This window comes from Mus musculus, chromosome 16, assembly GCF_000001635.26.
Source record: "Mus musculus strain C57BL/6J chromosome 16, GRCm38.p6 C57BL/6J".
In the NCBI taxonomy this organism is placed as follows: Eukaryota; Metazoa; Chordata; class Mammalia; order Rodentia; family Muridae; genus Mus; species Mus musculus.
Window position 1 is genome coordinate 62,908,601 of NC_000082.6, and position 19,233 is coordinate 62,927,833.

General features: G+C 38.1%; 1 protein-coding gene across 2 annotated transcripts in view; it reads left to right on the forward strand.

The window, feature by feature from the left end:
• The window catches only part of Pros1 (protein S (alpha)), a 75,040-nt gene that overhangs the window by 54,294 nt on the left and 1,513 nt on the right, over positions 1 to 19,233 (forward strand). For both annotated transcript variants that reach the window (NM_011173.3, XM_011245843.3), the window contains 6 exons: positions 1,398 to 1,513; positions 5,198 to 5,387; positions 9,475 to 9,642; positions 10,913 to 11,081; positions 15,916 to 16,064; positions 17,728 to 17,953. In NM_011173.3, coding sequence (NP_035303.1) covers positions 1,398 to 1,513; positions 5,198 to 5,387; positions 9,475 to 9,642; positions 10,913 to 11,081; positions 15,916 to 16,064; positions 17,728 to 17,953 — 1,018 coding nt within the window. The remainder of the gene's footprint in view (positions 1 to 1,397; positions 1,514 to 5,197; positions 5,388 to 9,474; positions 9,643 to 10,912; positions 11,082 to 15,915; positions 16,065 to 17,727; positions 17,954 to 19,233) is intronic.

Below are 19,233 nucleotides of genomic sequence, written 5' to 3' on the forward strand. Positions count from 1 at the left end.
TTTACAAGGGGCTGATTATAAAGACGGCATCCATCTCCAGTGTCCCCTAGTCCCACTAAAAGAATATGACATAGAAATTAGTAAGAATATTTTATGGCATCCTTTTGTATCACATTCTGGCCAGCATGCCCATTGCTTCTCTGTGTTCATAAGTGTTCACAAACTTCCTGGTGGAAACAAACTTGTCACAAGAAGATTTAATGACAATAAATGTATCACAACTAAGAGACAGCAATTGTGTTCACCAGAGTGTCTCAAACTTTTCAACACTCACATTAAATGCATAATTGACCCAAGAAATCAATTGGCAGGAAGTTTTAATGTTTCCCTTATTGAATAAATAAGTTAACATTTGATCCCCCTCACCCCCTCCTTTTTATTTCTTTTAGAAATAATAAGGCACACATGCTAGTAATTCTTTCTATTCTTGCATTTTAAATATGTAAATGTAAAATTATATATGATTATGAGGCGGACTGTTTAAAATACCTAAATAATGACTTCACAGTGCATAACTATAACCAACTATAACTTTGTGTCTACACACACACACACACACACACACACACACACACACCACATATACATACAACCAAGATGAGTCACTATATTCTCAGAAAGAAAATTTAAAAAAAATCACACTACCCACATGAAGAAAGATTGGGAAAGATCAGGAGGTTCATGGATATAAGTAGTAATTCTGAGGCCACTCGAGAGGCCATGTGGTAGGATTTATTTTATAGCTTAATCTCTTATTATTTCCGTATGTCCTGTAGAACATACCACTATTCACATTGGAATGGGTATAAATTCCCCTGGGGAGAGCTTCGTTTAATAACTATGCAGAATTAGTTGTAAAAGCCCTTCTTTGTAGCCAAAAATCTCATCTCTTGGTAATTTTCTACTTTAATATTCCTGTTGAGCTTTAAGAAACAAATGCTTGATAAAAGATCACATGACTTCAAGTCATTTTCATGTAAATTTCTTAGACAATGAGATGCTAACTTAGTTTTATTCCCTCCTGGCTTGGCACTATTCTCTTGAGTATCTAGATAGCACATTTTCCCTCACAATAGTTTTTTTTTAATAACCAAATGAATAATTTGTAGATATAATTAATGCAAGCAATTATACGGTTTATTGAATTATACACTTGCTGGAACATGATGAAAAGGTTTGTGTTTAGCACTGAGGCATGTGAAAGAAATACTAAAGATAATCTAAAGCCACATACATGTATTTTTAGAGGTGTTTTGCAGGAGTTTTACAAGGAAATGGAAGACAGTTATTGTTGTTTGCAAAGACATTGTATTGTGCAAGAATTTCAGAGGCTGTTTTGAGAACTAAAGAAAGAAGACAACCAGCACACATTGATCCACCCCTTTTGCTTTCTCTAGGGTATCCCAGTGTGCCTTTCCTTGGACCTTGACAAAAACTATGAATTATTATACTTGGCCGAGCAGTTTGCAGGAGTTGTCTTATATCTGAAATTTCGATTGCCAGATATCACGAGGTGAGGAACCAATGTTAGTGGGAATTCCTACAGGTTAAACAGTCAAGTATAAAAGAAAGGCGGAAGATGGAGAGCTGTAGGTCTGCCCTCAATGTGATGACTCAGGTTACACGGGTAGCTTTCACACAAGAACCTTTCCACATCTGCAGAGACTGACTCTGCCAATGCAAACTTACTTTCTCCCCCACATTTTCCATTTTCCAGTGGTTTCATATTTACTAAGAAGCTGAGAGTGGGGACCTAACCCACTTGTGAAATGTTCATTCATCTTTTATACATTACAAGTGAAAAGTCAGTGAACGGATGGAGTATCATTCCATTCAAAAGTAATAAGAAACATTACCAAGGTGGCTTGAGTAATAGACTAAAGAAATAGTTACTCAGTTTGGCAATCCAAATGCCTCAACTTTTGTTCTTGTAGTTAGATTGACATTCCAGAGAGTGTTTTTGTGTGTGCTTCTTACTCATGATTCTAACTTGTCAAATACACACATGTTAGCTTCTCAATGCATACATATTCAAGCTAGAAGCAATAAATTAGAATTTTGTTGTTATAAAGAGAAGAGAAAATTATTTAATATTGAGTTTAGAGCTTAAGTTTCAAAGTATACTAATTATATAATCATGCGTGTTTAAGTTTCATTAAACATTGATTGCTCTCTAATCAGTTTAACTGAATGTGTAGAAGTCTTACAAGAATAAGCATTAAATTTTATTCTAAGAGTCAGGTAAGTGGGTGTGTTTCATTTTCCTGGATATTTGGCTTCACCACAAACATTTCCAAATAAATATTATTTTTAGTGATTGAGATTCTTGGAAATTCTACTTTGCTATAAGAACAAGGAAAGTAAAGGAGAAAAGTGTTAAAAATATTTCTGTATTTACTTTGAGATTATTTATTTCTTCATGACAACTCATTCTGACTTGATATCTAACATTGGATCAGAATTAGGAAAACAATTTTTCCTTAGTTTTGTCATTGATTTATTTACTTTGCACTTTCAGAAGTGTAATATCTTTTATACATTACATATTAAAGGCACAGCTTGATGAATATTTATAAACTTGCTTTAAGCAAATCTCTTCACCTCTGTTTTCCATAACCAACTGCTTCCTCTTGCCCTGCCAAATGTTGACAAATTCTGTCTTTTTTCAACTGTACAATACTTTTGAAACAGAATAAATCGATCCCCAAAGTAATGAGTCAGGATGCAGTGATGTATTCCAGGAAGAACATATGCAGAACATGACTCTTTGAAATACCATTTAGCTTTATTTTTCAAAGAAAAGGAAATTATCTTCATAATAGGATCAACTTCTGGAAGATCGTGACCAAACACAGATTTAATTTTTGGCAAGATCATTCATTTTCAACATCAGCCAAATGCTCAGACAATTGTGAGGAAGGACATAGTCCTTATGCCAAAGGAAAAAAAAATTTTTTTAAATATAAACAGGCCAGTGCATTCCTGTTACAGTGTTATGCATCCAACACAGTTCACATTCTATCTCTTTCAGATATTTTCTTGGAAATTTAAGCTACAGGGATATTTGTTCTGTCTTCTTTTCTTTGTTTCCTTTGAGGATGGTCTGTCCTTATTACAAATATTGCCTTTGTGACTATTGATATGTGATGATGGAATATCTATTTTTTTTGTTGACTTGCTATGCATGAACAATGAGTCTTTAACACAAATTTTTTTTTTTTTTTTTATTTATTTATTTATTTTGGTTTTTCTTTTTTTTTTTTTTTTTTTTTCCATTTTTTATTAGGTATTTAGCTCATTTACATTTCCAATGCTATACCAAAAGTCCCCCTTACCCACCCACCCCCACTCCCCTACCCACCCACTCCCCCCCTTTGGCCCTGGCGTTCCCCTGTACCGGGGCACACAAAGTCTGCGTGTCCAATGGGCCTCTCTTTCCAGTGATGGCCGACTAGGCCATCTTTTGATACATATGCAGCTAGAGTCAAGAGCTCAGGGGTACTGGTTAGTTCATAATGTTGTTCCACCTATAGGGTTGAAGATCCCTTTAGCTCCTTGGGTACTTTCTCTAGCTCCTCCATTGGGAGCCCTGTGATCCATCCATTAGCTGACTGTGAGCATCCACTTCTGTTAACACAAATTATTTTACGTAGTTTACATAATAAATAGTTATACAACTCTTTTTCCTTTTTCCTATTTGTTTTTGTTTTAAAAACAATCTTTATTAGCTAGTGCCTTGGAGATCTTCAGGCTGATTCTCAGGAACACATTCTGAGGGCAGGCAGGCAGTCAACACACAGATTCCTTAAGATTGTCCTTCCCTGTAATAGCTGTCCTGGACACATGCCCAGAGTCTTGATAATAGCAAGCGTTGTTAGAGTACACTGTCCCCCAGCAACTAGCTAGGATGTATTTTTTCAGCTTAATTCTTAGGCATCCTACCTCAGTGGTTTATGCTATTACAACATTTGGAAAGCTTTGGAAAGCCTTTCTCTTTTTCTTTTCTTCCTTTCTGCCTTCATTTTCCCTCCTTTCCTACTTCAATTCCTTCGTGTCTTGCCTGTGAAACTTTTCGTGCACCTGAAAGGAGGGGGCCCCCGATTTTCCTGGCAGCCATTTTCCTCAATGTGGCTAAGCCCTTACTTAGTTCTTCTAGCTTCTTGTTTGACACCACCATATATTCCTGCCCTCTTCTTCCTCATAAACTTGTGGCCTTTTTTATGTCTGGAAATCTCATGAAACACAGCAACATACTTCAAAGAAGGAACAAAGGCACAGTGCATTCTGATCATTTCTCGTACACACTTGGTGTGTTATGTAAACTGTCAGGGAACTATAAAGATGATCTGTTGTCATGACTTTATTTGTTTGTTTATTGGTTGGTTGGTCAGAACTTGAGGCTCACAGTACTGTTTTGAGATAAGGCAGAGCCATGGTGCTCCTTTTTAATGATTACAGGAAAGGTTACTTATACTTTTAATAATCTAAGGGCTAGAGAGATGGCTCAGTGGTTAAGAGCGCCGACTGCTCTTCTGAAGGTCGTGAGTTCAAATCCCAGCTACCACATGATGGCTCACAACCATCAGTAATGAGATCTGATGCTTTCTTCTGGGGTGTCTGAAGAAAAAGCTATCTTATGGAGCACTGTGGGTGATTCTTTTCTGGCATATGTGAAATCAGGAGGCATATGATTTTTTCTTTTTTTTTTTGCTAGATAAACCAAGATTGTCATTGTAACATCTTTCACTAGTCATTCATGGATGCAGTACAGTCACACACATGCACAAGCACATATGTACACACACATATACATACACATGAAAACATACATACACCTACAAACATACATGTAGAGTGTATAAATATTCCTGTATTAATTCTACCATCCAACACAAAATACATACCTTCAAAAGACAAACCATGAATGAAAAAAAAATACTAGCAATATATTGACTCACTGAGGAAAAGACTACAAGAGTAATCAAGAAAACAAAATAACCAGGTTTTGAAATACATATGGAACCGGAAACAACCTGTGAACAATTTAATGCTGCTTTTTTGAAAACTCTTTTTAAATCTCAGGGAATTTTTTTTTTTTCTCTTGTCGTATAGTACCGTTTGCCAGTCCAAGGTGTGAGTGTTGGGGGAGCCATTGACCCTTCTGAATCTCTCACAAGAAGTGTGTCTCTTTGTTTAGGTTTTCAGCTGAATTTGATTTTCGCACATATGATTCAGAGGGCATCATACTGTATGCAGAATCTCTCGACCACTCCAATTGGCTCCTGATTGCGCTTCGTGATGGGAAGATTGAAGTTCAGTTTAAGAATGAGTTTTCGACCCAAATCACAACTGGAGGCAATGTTATTAACAACGGTATATGGAATATGGTATGTTTGGGATTTCAGAATCAATTTCCTTATTTGGATGCACTTTTTTGTAAAATTATAATCTGATTGTCAAGTGGGAGCAAACCAAAATACATTGGGTCAACCAATGCATTCCACACATGATTAGTCTTGGTAGTGATTTGAGAAATTCCATGTTATATATTTGAACTGCTCTGTTTTTAAATTTTTTACTCTTTTTTTAGTAGCTGTTTTTTGGGTGAATTATGGGGTCTCCCCTTTAGGTCAGGAATCATTAGCAGGTATAGTTAATATAAAGACATGCATAATCAAAGAAAACCCCCAGTTGTCATGAGAATTTTTAAACTAAAGAAGTGCAGATAGTACTAGCACCAGGAGGTTAAGTCAGTTTTATGTCTATGTATACAGTTAAGTAGCCAGTGTTGAACAAACAGCATTATACTTAGGAGATTTAGTAACCAGAGGACTTTAACATTTCCATATAATATCATCAATTTCTTTTCTATTAACAATTGAGTTAATCTTTTTAATCAGTTTAACTAAAAGTGGGACTTTTCTTGGAGAAAAGATCACTCCCTTTTGGCAGTGGGGAGAAGTGCGGGAGAACCACAGCTTCTTTCGCATTCTGCTGCTCTTTCAAGCGTCTCCACCTTCAATGTGGGGCTCTTGGTGGCCCGCATATAGAAGACCGGAAGCAGCTTCAGTTCCATGTTTTATATTCAGTACTTATGGTCACTGTTAGACTAGTATTGAGTGATATGTTCATGCTTTACTTTTTTTTTTTTTGATTTATTTATTTATTCTATGTAAGTACACTGTAACTGTCTTCAGACACTCCAGAAGAGGGAGTCAGATCTCGTTAGGGATGGTTGTGAGCCACCATGTGGTTGCTGGGATTTGAACTCCTGGCCTTCGGAAGAGCAGTCGGGTGCTCTTACCCACTGAGCCATCTCACCAGCCCCATGCTTTACTTTAAATCTCCCTAGATAAGACTTATACAATATGTGAGTGAGTGAGTGCGTGTGTGCATGTGTGTGCCTGTGTTTGTGTGTGTGCCTGTGTTTGTGTGTGTGTTCATGTGCATGAATATTAGCCTACCTGTGTGTATGTGCTTAACCCCAAGTCTGGTGCCTTCTTGCTTTGTACTTTATTTTTTGAGATAGGGATCTCTCACTTGGAACTCACTGATCTGGCGAGACTAACTGGTCATCAAGCCCCAGGCATCTGCCTGTCCCTGCCTCCTCACCCTGGAATGATTGGTGATCATCATTGTAACCAGCAGTGTTAGGGAAACCAACCCAGACCCTCATGTTTGTGTGTCACCTTAACTGAAAAGCATTCATTTAAATCAGTCTATAAACCGAACACTTGTCCCATGGCATTTGCTTCCTTAGTTTTAAACTAGTTCAGATTTTCAAAATGTATTTTAAAGACAACACAACCCTGAATTGTTTTATGAAGCATATATATATGTAGTAGTACTTAGGTGGTGTAGAGATTAAACAATTATCATGGCGAAAACGTAAGGAAATAATGTTGATTGATAAGTGATTTTGTGTGCTCCCAACACTGGTATTGTAACTCATTCAATGGATATTTATTGAGCCCTACATTTGCTAATAGGTAATCTTCCCAGTAAGCCTACAAGGATGTATGAAGCAGTCATTGTTCACATGAAGCTTACGTTGTAACACTGAGCAGCAGACTATAGATACGTTATGTCAAGTACTTATTGATGTTGTGAAGAAAGAGGAAAGCAAGATGAGGCAAGGGTGTGACACTGAGTGTGCACATAATCAGTGAGCTTGTGAAATCCGTGGGGCTGACCTGAGAAAGTTACCGCTGGGAAGTGGCTGGAGAGAGCAAGCCAAGAAAAATATGAGTGAGATCCTAAAATGATTCTGTGCAATGTAAAAGGCAGATTCCCAGTCTCGGGGGGGTGGGGTGGGGGGGGGAGGATGTGTTCGGGATGTCTGACAAATTGCAGGAATGGAAGAGAAGAAGAGTTTAAAAAAAAAAAATAAAGTCAAAACTGAGGTCTATAATATGACCACCTGGGCAAAGGTCTCTGGGGAGTGAAGATTTGCATTTTATGATAGTTTTGAATAGTGACAGAATGATTCTGATCAAAATCTGATGGCTTTTTGGAAACTAGTCAGTGCAGATTAGGGTGGAGGTTGGGAGAGCATTGTAGGTCCCCAGAGCAAAGAAGACTGTGGCTTTGGTTGGAGTGCTCGTCATGGATGGGGGACAGTGGACACTTTCTGGGGACATTTTTTCTTGTACATCTTCATTTAAAATTCTGTTTGTGTTTTTAATTTGCTATTCATTTCAGTAACGTGATAGAAGCAGCATCTAACTTGAGTTGCGAGTGGGCCCAGCTTCTGTATGCAAATTTCTACTCACAGGGGTCACGTGTGCAGGTCCAGGAATTAGAAGCATGTGTCTTGAATAATAGCCCAACTTCTTTTTAAAGACATGGAAATGCAAAACTACATCTTGAAAATATTGAGGTGGTTTACACACTTCAAAAACCGAATGTTTCAGCTACAGGACTCAAGTGGCTAGCAATTAATTCCCAAGAAATCAATACAAGGCAAAGGGAATGAGGACTCGTTTACATTTTACTGTGTCTACCTGCTATGCTTCGCTTTCTGTTATTGATTAGTAAGCCTTTGCATCATGAGTGCCGTATTCTTACGTGAAGCAATCGCAGTGGCCATCCTCAGACTGGAATGATTATTCATGCTTACTGTCACTTCCAACCTTCTTACAAATCAAGCACTTGATTTTTTTTAAAAATTATTTTATTTATTTACATTCTTCATGTTGCTCCCCTCTACGTCCTCTCTCTCAGAGTTCTTCACCTTATCTCCCGTCCCTTTTTCCTCTGAGACAGTGCTTCCCCCCCAACCACTGGGCATCCACCTTCCCTGGGGCATCAAGTCTTTACAGGATTAGGCACATCCTCTCCCACTGAGACTAGATAACACAGTTCTCTGCTACATATGTCTCAGGGGCCACGGTTGCCAGGGCCCATGTATGCTTTTTGGTTGGTGGTTTAGTCTCTGAGAGCTCCCAGGGGTTCCGGTTAGTTGATACTATTGTTCTTCCTATGGGGTTGTCATTTCCTTTAGTTCCTTCAATTCTTTCTCTGATTCTCCCATAGGGGTCCCCGACCTCAGTCCAATGGTTGGCTTTTAAGTATCTGCATCTGTCTCAATCAGCTGCTGGGTAGAGCCTCTCAGAAGACAGCCATGCTAGGCTCCTGACTGCAAGCACATCATAGCATCAGTAATAGTGTCAGTGTTTTGTGCCTGCCCATGGGGTAGATCCCATGTTAGCCCAGTCACTGGATGACCTTGCCTTCAGTCTCTCCTCCATTTTTGTCCCTGCATTGCTTTTAGACAGGACCAGTATTGGGTCAAAATATTTGAAGGTGGGTTGCTGTTCCCATCCCTCCACTGGGGGTCCTGTCTATCTACTGGAGGTGGTCTCCTCAGGTCCCCCATGCCCACAGTTGGGCATTTTCATCCCCCACTGTCATATTCAAGGTCTCTGGGACTTTCTAGACATCTCCCATATATGTGTGAAAACAGGAGAGAAATCCAGACAGCCAGGAAAATGAACGGAAACAAGCATTTGATTTTTTTTAAGGACTAGTTTTCTATTTTGAAAAAAAATACAATTTGTGTATGATACTCAGAATGCTGGACATTACTGATTTCTTATGATTTATATTACAAAATTATTCATTGATTCTGTATGTACAGTGCACCAGTTGCAAAATAAAAGTACTTAAAATTTTTCTTGGGTAAAGAGGTTCACGTTTCTTTTTGAAATTGTTTACTTTATTGCATGTAATTAAGAATGTTAGTTTTTTAAAAAGTGAGATGTGATTTTAATTTGAGATCAAATTCTATCACCTTAAAATGTGTTTTTATCACAGGTATCACAATTATGCTGTCCAAGTGAGTTTGAACAAATTAGAAATTATATTAAATTAATTGTTATATAAAATTACTTAATGGAATACTATGATATTTCTTTTCAGTCCAGTAGGTCACATGGCCCTGCATTGACTCTTGCTTTGCCTTTCTAATTGTAGGTGTCTGTGGAAGAATTAGACGACAGTGTTAGCATTAAAATAGCTAAGGAGGCCGTGATGAATATTAATAAACTTGGCAGCCTTTTTAAGCCTACCGATGGATTTCTGGACACCAAAATATACTTCGCAGGCTTACCTCGGAAGGTGGAAAGCGCACTCATTAAACCGGTAACTGTGTCGTTTGCTCCTCTCTTCTTGGGTGGATCCCTTTACCTGCCATTGGTTCAAAGATGTGTTTTCATGACACTTGATGCAAAGTCATTTGGCTAAGCATACCAAGGGTGACAACTTGTATTGAATGTGGTAAAGAACCTTAGACCACTGAAGTTATAGAAAGGAAATAAGAAAATGAGCCTTGTGGTTTTGTGTCCATTTAAATTGCTGCATTGCTCATTAAGCAGCGGGTATGTTAAATTCTCAAGTTGTCAGCTCAGTGTTCATTATAATATTGTACACTCAGCCATTGAGGGTACAAAAAGATACACTTAATCACACACACACACACACACACACACACACACACACACACACACACACACGTGTAGAAGCCAAACATCTTTCTTAGGTTTATTTTAAGACATAAATTTGGTGGTTATGGGTAGCAAACACATAGGGTGGATTGAACACATTATAAGAAGTATTAGTTATAGCAGATAAATACAATGTTCTGAATACAATGCTTCTAAAATAACCATTGAATAGAGTTCAAGAAATTAATCACTATCTTTGAAGAGTTTTAAAATGCCACTTGCATTCACAGTCATGCCAGAGGAACTGGTTGATATAATTTAAGTATTTACTACTTTATATCTATCTACCCTTCTTTCTTCACAACTTGCAGGTTGCTTTAACTTTTAATGGATTTCTATGTAGCACTAAATTGGATTAGCTAAACTATGCCAGGATGAATATTCCAGACTTTTGAAATTGATAGATTACGGTACTTTAATGAGAAAGCAAATTATTCAAAAAGAACCAACCATTTGTAAAATGGCTACCACGCATCTTGAACCTGCCTGGATGCGTTGGCGAAGCCTAAAGAACTTTGTTCCTGAAGAAGATTAGAATCTTCCTGGGCCACTTTAACCTATATTGCAAATGCACACACAAAAAGAGACAGGAAGCAGCTTAGAGCCCAGGGCCAGAAACACAGAGAGAAACTAGGGTTGAATCGGGCTGAAGTTGAGAAGCAGATAGGACCTTAGACTGTAAGTATCATCAGGACCCAACTGCAGGCCTGCAGTGGCATAGTCTCAGTTTACTGACAAGTACTATCTATCAGAAAGGAAAGAATTAGATCCACTTAAAAGTATTTTAATAAGATATCAAAAAAGGGGTTTCCATCCAAATGCAACCTATACAGAGAATCAATTAAAGCCATTTTCCACTTCTGCACATGTATAAAATATACTCCCTGACTTCTATCTTGTTGCGTTAGATTAATCCTCGTCTGGATGGATGTATACGAGGCTGGAATCTGATGAAACAAGGAGCTTTAGGTGCCAAGGAAATAATTGAAGGAAAACAAAATAAACACTGCTTCCTCAATGTGGAGAAGGGCTCCTACTACCCTGGTTCCGGAATTGCTCAGTTCAGCATAGACTACAGTAAGTGAATCCTGCTGTGTTTCTTTTTTCTCATTGATCATTAAATACATCCCTTGACAAACTGCAATGATTTATTCTGTTAGCATTGCCCAGTGACTAGTTGCTATGACAGGCCTTGTCTTACTTGTGTGGTTAAATACTTATAAAATTTTCAGGTATTGTAGGGGAAACTCTATGGACTGTTAATATGCTTATTATTATGTAACATTTACTGGCTTATAGCCTGGTTCATTGAGGGTCGATTCAGTTGACCAGTTTTTTTTTTATGTTTTTTGTTTTGTTTTGTTTTTGCTTTTTTTCCCCCACAGGAAAAGAGCAATTTACTTTATTACATTAAAAGGTAAGATCCATAACATGACCTCACAAAGTCACACAACTGGAAACGCAAGTTCACCGCTTTTGCAGTTGGTTTGAATTCACTAATCACGGCATAGAAGGCACTGGTTTTCATTTCTATCATTTTCATTGATCTGTGTTAAAATTCCTGGCTCTGATGAAATTGCCTATATATTTACATATGTTGTATAGCTCACTCTGAGCCTTTGACATACTCATAATTATAAACTTATTTCGTTTTAAAATTTTTTATCCATCTGTCTATCTATCTATCTATCTATCTATTTTTTTTTTTTGCAGCATCTGTGTTCATGTGAGCTTAATCATCTTGTTTCCTTATTGTGTTTTGTTTTCTCATGTGTCTTTGTGTGTCCTGTCATGTTTTGGATTAGAGGTGGCTATTTTACATGCAATAGTAGAGACTTACGTGAATACTGCTTGTGTCTGGAAATAGGCACACCTGCCCTTTGTTTATGGAGGGGTATTGCTCAATTTATTGAGAATTTATTGAGTTGTTAGTGAATTATTACTGGCTTTTATAATAGAGCAGAGCCTTTCATGAATCTGTTCCCTAGATTCATTCCCTTCCTGAGGTCTTTCCCTATGTAATAGACCTTCCATCTGCTCCAAGCCTCACAAGAGCCGCCATCATGCTATTTAGATGTCCAGCCTCTTCAACTCTGAGCCAGATAAATTGCTTTTTAAAACATATCACCTAGCTTCGCATATTATTTTTCAATAGCTTTGGAAAGTGTGCTAATACAATTTAAGTTTTGTTTGGTTTGGGAGTGCTTTACTGGAGATTGATTTTTATTTATTTATGCCTTTATTTATTGATTTTTATTTCTGTAAGTAGAGTCGAAAGTCTCGTTAGATTGGGGTCCTAGTGAAGTCTGTGTATATCTTTACAAATAACCTGCTGTGAGCATCTCTGAGTGCACATCCGGCACTTGGTTTGTATGAGAGAATCTTAGAACTAGATCTTCTCTGTCAAAGATCTTGCACATATATTATTCATGCATGACTTACTGCATTTTCTTCTAAAGATTATTAATTGCAAAACTTACCAAAAGCAGAAAGCTCGTGCTTAAAATAAGTTTCCCAATCTGATCAAATTTAAGTTTTATAGTTTTAAATACTACTTTCCTAATTCCTACTTAAGTTGAATTCGTTTTCATGTATTAGTAGTGATTACCTGTGCGACCTAATCCGATTCTTAGGTCCAAAACAGTAGATCAGAGTCTGGACACTAAGAGGTACAGGCACTGCTGTGTTGTCAGGATATCTGCTCCAGCGGGATGCAAGGTGCAGTTCTGACCATCAGTGAGCCAGGCAGCTGCCCCGGGAACACAGGGATAGGTCTATTGGTGTCGGGAAGATTCTTGCCTGTAATCCCTGTTTAGATCCTTTTGTGCAAATTAGGAATCTAAACTTATACAGAATATCTGAATCAGACTGGGCAGTGGTGAGTGGATGGGTTGATCAGCTTTTACTTCGGATAAAGCAGGTACGAGTTGGGGGGTGGGGGTGGGGGTGGGGGTAGCGGTGGGGGCATATCCTGTGAGCAACAGACTGAGATCTTTGCTCTACCTGCGTAGAAATCAAGAGTGAGCAATGAAAAGCTCCTCGGGCCCTGATCCTGGGCAGCTTTTCGTCCTCTAATGTTGGATAATAGTAAATGATGGCAGAGAGAGCGACCACGGGTAGCACCCTTTGGCGTTGCAGCTCTTCTGCAAGCTTTAAGAACTAGGATCCTTAGTTCTGTAATCACAGCCCAGCAATTCCTCAATCCCACAACCGGTAACAGCAGCTGATGTTACAGTTCCTGGCTCTGGGCTATCTGAGACCCTGTGTCCCTAAAGGTGTTACAGTTTTTATAACTTTTCCAAGAAACCACAGCCTGCAGGGCTTCTTTTCTGGCTCTTTACAACCTTTAGTTTTTCATCCTTAGTTCTCTGCCTCTCTGCTTCTGTCATTTCCTGTTCCTCCTCTGGCTACTCTAACTGTTCAGCTACTTTTCAGCTGTCAAGCAGCTGCTTGCCTTGTGGCTCTTCCAGCAAAGCCTGCTGTCAACTCTTCCATTGTTCTTGTGGCCCCTGCAGTTCAGCAATGTCTACCTGTCAGCCCTGATGTTGTTTGTTGTGCTTCTTTATTCATATTACCAGCTCAGCTCACGCTGGTAAAAGTAGACAAGAAAAGATCACTTCAGAAAAAAAAGCCTTTTGTTAGTCCTTGTGTTTCAACCCCAGAGGAAGTAGTGCAGTGAGCCAAACAGGCTGCGTTTACAGCCACAGTAGGTGCCTTCCCCACCAATCACTGCGTTTGGCTCTTTTAATATTCGCCTTCTAAGTTTTTCCGGCTAGGCGGTCCAGGGTCAGTGCCCCTTCTCTGGTCTAAGTGGAAATCATTACAGGGTCATCCAGAGGGTCATTCACAGAGGGCTGTGTAGCAAAACAGTCCTGGCAGGAGAGGCTTTCTATCCAGAGCTGAGCAATTCCCTTCAGTTGTTGTGTAATTATCCTAAACCGTGTCTATGGACTGTTTGAAAAAGCGAGTGCTGGCATAAGCTTAGTCTGGCAGGCCATTGGCGTGGTACACCTCTTGTTCAAGGCAGGGAGGGCAATAAGGGAGAACTCAGCAACTTCCAACTAGACGCTGCTCACTAGAGGTCAAATCGCCCATTCTCCAATGCTAGAAATCTTGCTAAGAAGAATCCAATTTATTTTTAATCTTAATAGTGATGTTGATTGAGTTTTCTTTGTATTATTGCAATTTGAATAGAGCGTTATCCTTCCTGATGCCCCGGGGATAGGTAGGCAGTTCCTCTATTTCATTTCAGACTCACCTGCATGAGTAGGACTTTAACTGCCATTAACTGTAACTCTGAGGCTTTCTGTGCGTTCTGACTTCCAACTTTCTTATTTGGGCTTCCAGGGAAAAAGGAAAGCAGACATGATCCCTGGAGGTCCCCTTCCCAGAACCAGATTTGCTAAAGAAAATTTTCCAGAAAAAGAAATTTAAATAAGTTACATTGTAGCTAAAAATTACTTTCTTAAGTTATTTTGTGGATAATTTGAAACCAACTTACTTCATAAGTAATGTTTAATGTTATAACTTCCACACATTTTCACATTTATTTCAATATATAATACTTTGTTTAATTCATTTCCCAATAATTCCATATATTCATCCTGGGCAAGAGTCACAATGAGAAGTGTATTCTCATTATATGTAGCTAAATGGAAGAATATTTAGCCAAAAGAAAATCATTCCCTTGTTTATACCCTTTCGAAGTATATGGAGTATACCTAAGTAATATATGGAATTTGTTATGTATTTATTTCTTCACAGTAAATGAGGAAGACTTAATATTATAAACTAATTTTTTAAAAGTACTTGAGGTTAATTTAGATAGTTATTTGTGAACTTTAATGTGTGACTATGTCCTGAAAAATGTGTCTCTCCTTGTTTCACTTCCAAAAGCAACTTAGAGGAGAAAGGGTTTTCTTTCAGCTTTCAGTGCCAGGTCATAGTAGGGAAGTCACAGAGGCAGGAACTTGAAACAGCTCATTCCATCCATATTCAAGAGTAGAGAGAAAAGAACGCATGTGTGGTACTTGCTTATTTGTTTATGCTCAGCTCAACATATCCACTGCTATACAGTTTAGGGCCACCTGGCTAGGGAATGCTGCCACCTGTAGTGGACTGGATCTTCCTGCATCAATTAATTTAAGACAGTCTGTCCTCCACAGACATGCCCAGGGGCCAATCCAACATAGACATTCCCTCACTAAGAATTTTTTCCTAGTTGATTATAGGTTATGTCAAGGTGATGATTAAAGCTAACCATCACAGTATCAATGAGCAGTTTCATCCTTTGGTGAACATCACAGAACAGGCTTATATCTGTATCCATTATTAGCCAGATTATCACTACATGGTACATGACTGTACTTTGAAAACACAAAGTCAGTGAATATTTATTGTCTTCTTTGAAAAACAAAGCCATGCTAATGACACATATGTCCGATGGCCTGCACTCCACTTTGGTAGATAACTAGCCACGTCATTCAAAAGATTAAAATATTAAAACAAGACTATCACAGAGCTAAGGTTCCCAACCTAATTTAAAAACTAACTGTGGACTTCATGGTATTTCTCTAAGCCTATCTACCTCTCCCTGTACATGGAACACATTTTTTTGTTTCCATTGCTGTAGAATTAGTGATGGCGGGGTGCGAAGACTTCTGTACCCCTATTTTTCTCTTAGAAAGAATACAGGAAATCTATTCAACTTCCTTCTAAATCTGTGCTATAAGGTCTGACCGCTCTGAGGTCTGAACATTGGTGAATTTGCTTGAGATGAAAAGTTGTTAAAGAGAAAATGGCAAGTGTGGAATACTCTTTATCACAGATTATACTAATTAATAATTATTATTGTCTCAATTGTAACTGCAACAATTTTTTTCTGTCCCACTTTGTTTATCATTTTGAATAGATAATGTAACTAATGCAGAGGGTTGGCAAATGAATGTGACCTTGAATATCCGCCCTTCCACTGGCACTGGAGTCATGCTGGCTTTGGTTTCTGGGGGCACAGTGCCCTTTGCCTTGTCCTTGGTGGATTCTCGCTCTGGAACGTCTCAGGTAACCTTATTTCCAACCTAGATGAACCTCTTTAATTTCCCTACTTGTTGACTGATTTCCAAGGAGTAGGAATATATTGGAGTACTGAGAAACCTTGGCGTCTGGAGCTTCGGTTAGGCAGACTCACTCATACACAAGCTGCTTGGAGACATGACAAAAGTGCATAGAACTAACTCTGCCCATACACAGAACCTGTGAAGGAGTATGGAAATTCATGTGCACCCAAAATAAGGTTGTTAGAACACTCCACTTGCAGCTGTGCAGTTGTAATTGCTTGTTCTTTGCACGTGTTAATCTTTTACCCTGTGAGTACATCAGAAAAAGAAGAGAAACTGAAACTATCTTACTTGATGTCCTTTTTGCTAACTCCAGTTTGGAATTAGGAAGAAAAGGAGAGTCTTTGATACAAAGAAAAACAAACTTTCTCGGGAGATCTATGCTATCTCAGTTTCTAGTAGTGCTAATAGCGAATAGTTTCCTGCTTGTGTCTTGTATGTATGCATTGCAGCGACTTTTTGTAAACAGCTTAAATTTATGCCAAGATTGGATTCCTTGTTTACTCTGTAATCAACAAAAACAGTGGATTCATTTTGAAAATTAAAGTGTAATTTGTGAGTTTCTGTTGAGTAACAATCTCCACTAGACCCCACCCCACCAGTCTTTCTATGTATTCCTGGCTAACCTGGAACTCATTATGTAGATCAGGCTGGCCACAGACTCACAGAAATCCACTTACTTTCTGCCTCTCAATTGCAGAAATTGTTTAATTTATTCCACAATAATTCCATATATTCTCTCTGGGTAAGAGTTACAGTGAGAAGTGTATTCTCATTATAGGTAGCAGGGATTAAAGGAATTCACCACATGCCTGACTTAGTTTTCTCTATTAATGAGTTAAGGAGATGAATATTTGTAAAGTTAAGATTTCCTTAAATAATCTGTAGTCAGAAAGTATAGACTTTTCCCCTCACTGTAAATATCTTAACCTGAGAGGCCATTTTAGACTACACTTACTGTATGGGAAGCATCATAGCATCTCGTTCTATTTTGGTTTAATTTTCTATTTCCTCTTTATGACTATGAGTTAGTAGAGGGGGTCACTCCTAAAAGTTGAATATTTTGAAAATTCCAGCAAAATAAAACACTTCTCTTGTTTGAGACTCTTCAGCTGCCTACTATAAGTGTTGCTTACAATGCCGGTCTCTTTTGCAGGCCTCTTTCCCCACATTGTCCTTGGTCTGTGCACTTATATGGATGGTACAGGGGAGCTTTTCTGCTTTGATATATATGAAAGCACTCAAAATTTCCTCAACTCAGAGTTCACTCTTCCTTTTTCATATGTAACTTTTTGAAATTAGGGAGACATGGAGGCATAAATACAACTTAGCCACATTGTGTTTCTTTCTTCTATTTGGCCACACAACTCAGTTGATGTAACTCAATCTTCAGAAATCAGTATACATTGCATCTTAATTAAACCTGGAGCTTATAAAACTAATGAATGTTTGAAAATTAATTGTTAAAAATTTAAGCAACTTTACATTTAAATGTAGAGACTCTATCATTTTGTGAAGTTTAGGTTTGAATGTCAAAAGTACAGAGTCTTTCCTAAGTGGCTTTGCCCTCAGTATTGTTTATATGAAGTCTTTGCTCTACTGTTTAGGATATTGTGGTATTTGTTGAAAATTCAGTGGTGGCTCGATTGGAGGCGGTATCTCTGTGCTCGGATCAGCAATCCCAACTGAAATGCAATGTTAACAGAAATGGACTGGAACTGTGGACCCCACTTAGAAAAGATGTCATTTACTCTAAAGATCTTCAAAGGCAACTCGCCGTCTTGGACAAAGCAATGAAAAGAACCGTGGCCACTTACCTGGGTGGCATCCCAGGTACTTTTCTTCAGTTCTACCAAGATGTGTTGAATCAAATATCTTGTATATAGGTCTGGATGTCCTGGAACTCACTATGTAGACCAGATCGGCCTTGAAGTCAGAGATCTACCTACCTGTGAGTTCTGGGATTAAAGGAATATACTACATGCCTGGTCAAATTGGTAATATCTTAAAAACACAGAATTTTAGTAATAAGCATTAAAAGTGAAGACATGCTTCAAATACCCTTTACACTTGTTTTAGAGGGTTATATTAGCATCGTATCAATGTGTGTAACTTTAATGGTAATGTGAGACTGTTGCTGCATTTGGTGATCTATACCAAAGAAAAGGATAAACACATGTTGAATTTATTTATCACTAATCCAATGTTTGCTTACTCCATATTTAACTCATCAATTAAGAACATATACCTAAAAGTTGTGCACCACCAGTGCTTGAATAAATTGCTTATATACAAATTAATCATGTATAAATTCCTTTTGATAAATGAAAATCAAGAGAAAATTGAGTTTAAAGATTTTTTTAAAAAGCTAATTTTTGTTTATAATTAATATTTAGCTATTATATATACTCTGAGGGTAAATTAGTGTCATAATGAGTAATGGCATTGTGGTTAAAATGGTGTATATATAATGTCAGTGACATTAGCCAGACTAAAAGAGGATTCCTAAACTACGCATTAGCTCCTAGATACAGATGTTTGTCACTATTTTGGAAAGCTTAAGGTAGAGATTTTTAACTACTTTTGGCATAATGTGCTTTGAGAAGGAAGCACAAGAGAGTGTCCACTGTAATTCAGATCCATGAGGAAGAAAATGCCAAAAGAGAGGAAGGTGTCTTGGACTCTAGTTCTTAGGAGACAAGGAAGTGACATAAACAACAAGCACAAATCTTGGTGACAAGAGTCCAATGCAACAAAGCCCAAAGGCACCGATGGTCTCAAATGACTCACTGAGGTACAATCCAACAGGCGGTTTTGTAGGGCAGTATTGTCACATAAAAACAGTCCCTTATTATGATTTGCTTTTATGCTCAGCCAGGAACTATTTCTTAGGAAATATAAAAACCAGTTTTTATTCCAGAAAGTATACAAAGGTGTGTTTGTCACGACATTTAAAAAGGATTTCTAAGACACTACAATTTCCAGTAGAAGAGGTGATCTAACCACCCAGAAATGTTGCTCAAGTTTAAAGAGAAACCAACATGTATTATTTTATAGTAAATGTGGAATATCATAAGCACATGCTCTTTTCTCCTCTCTAAGTGTGAACATTT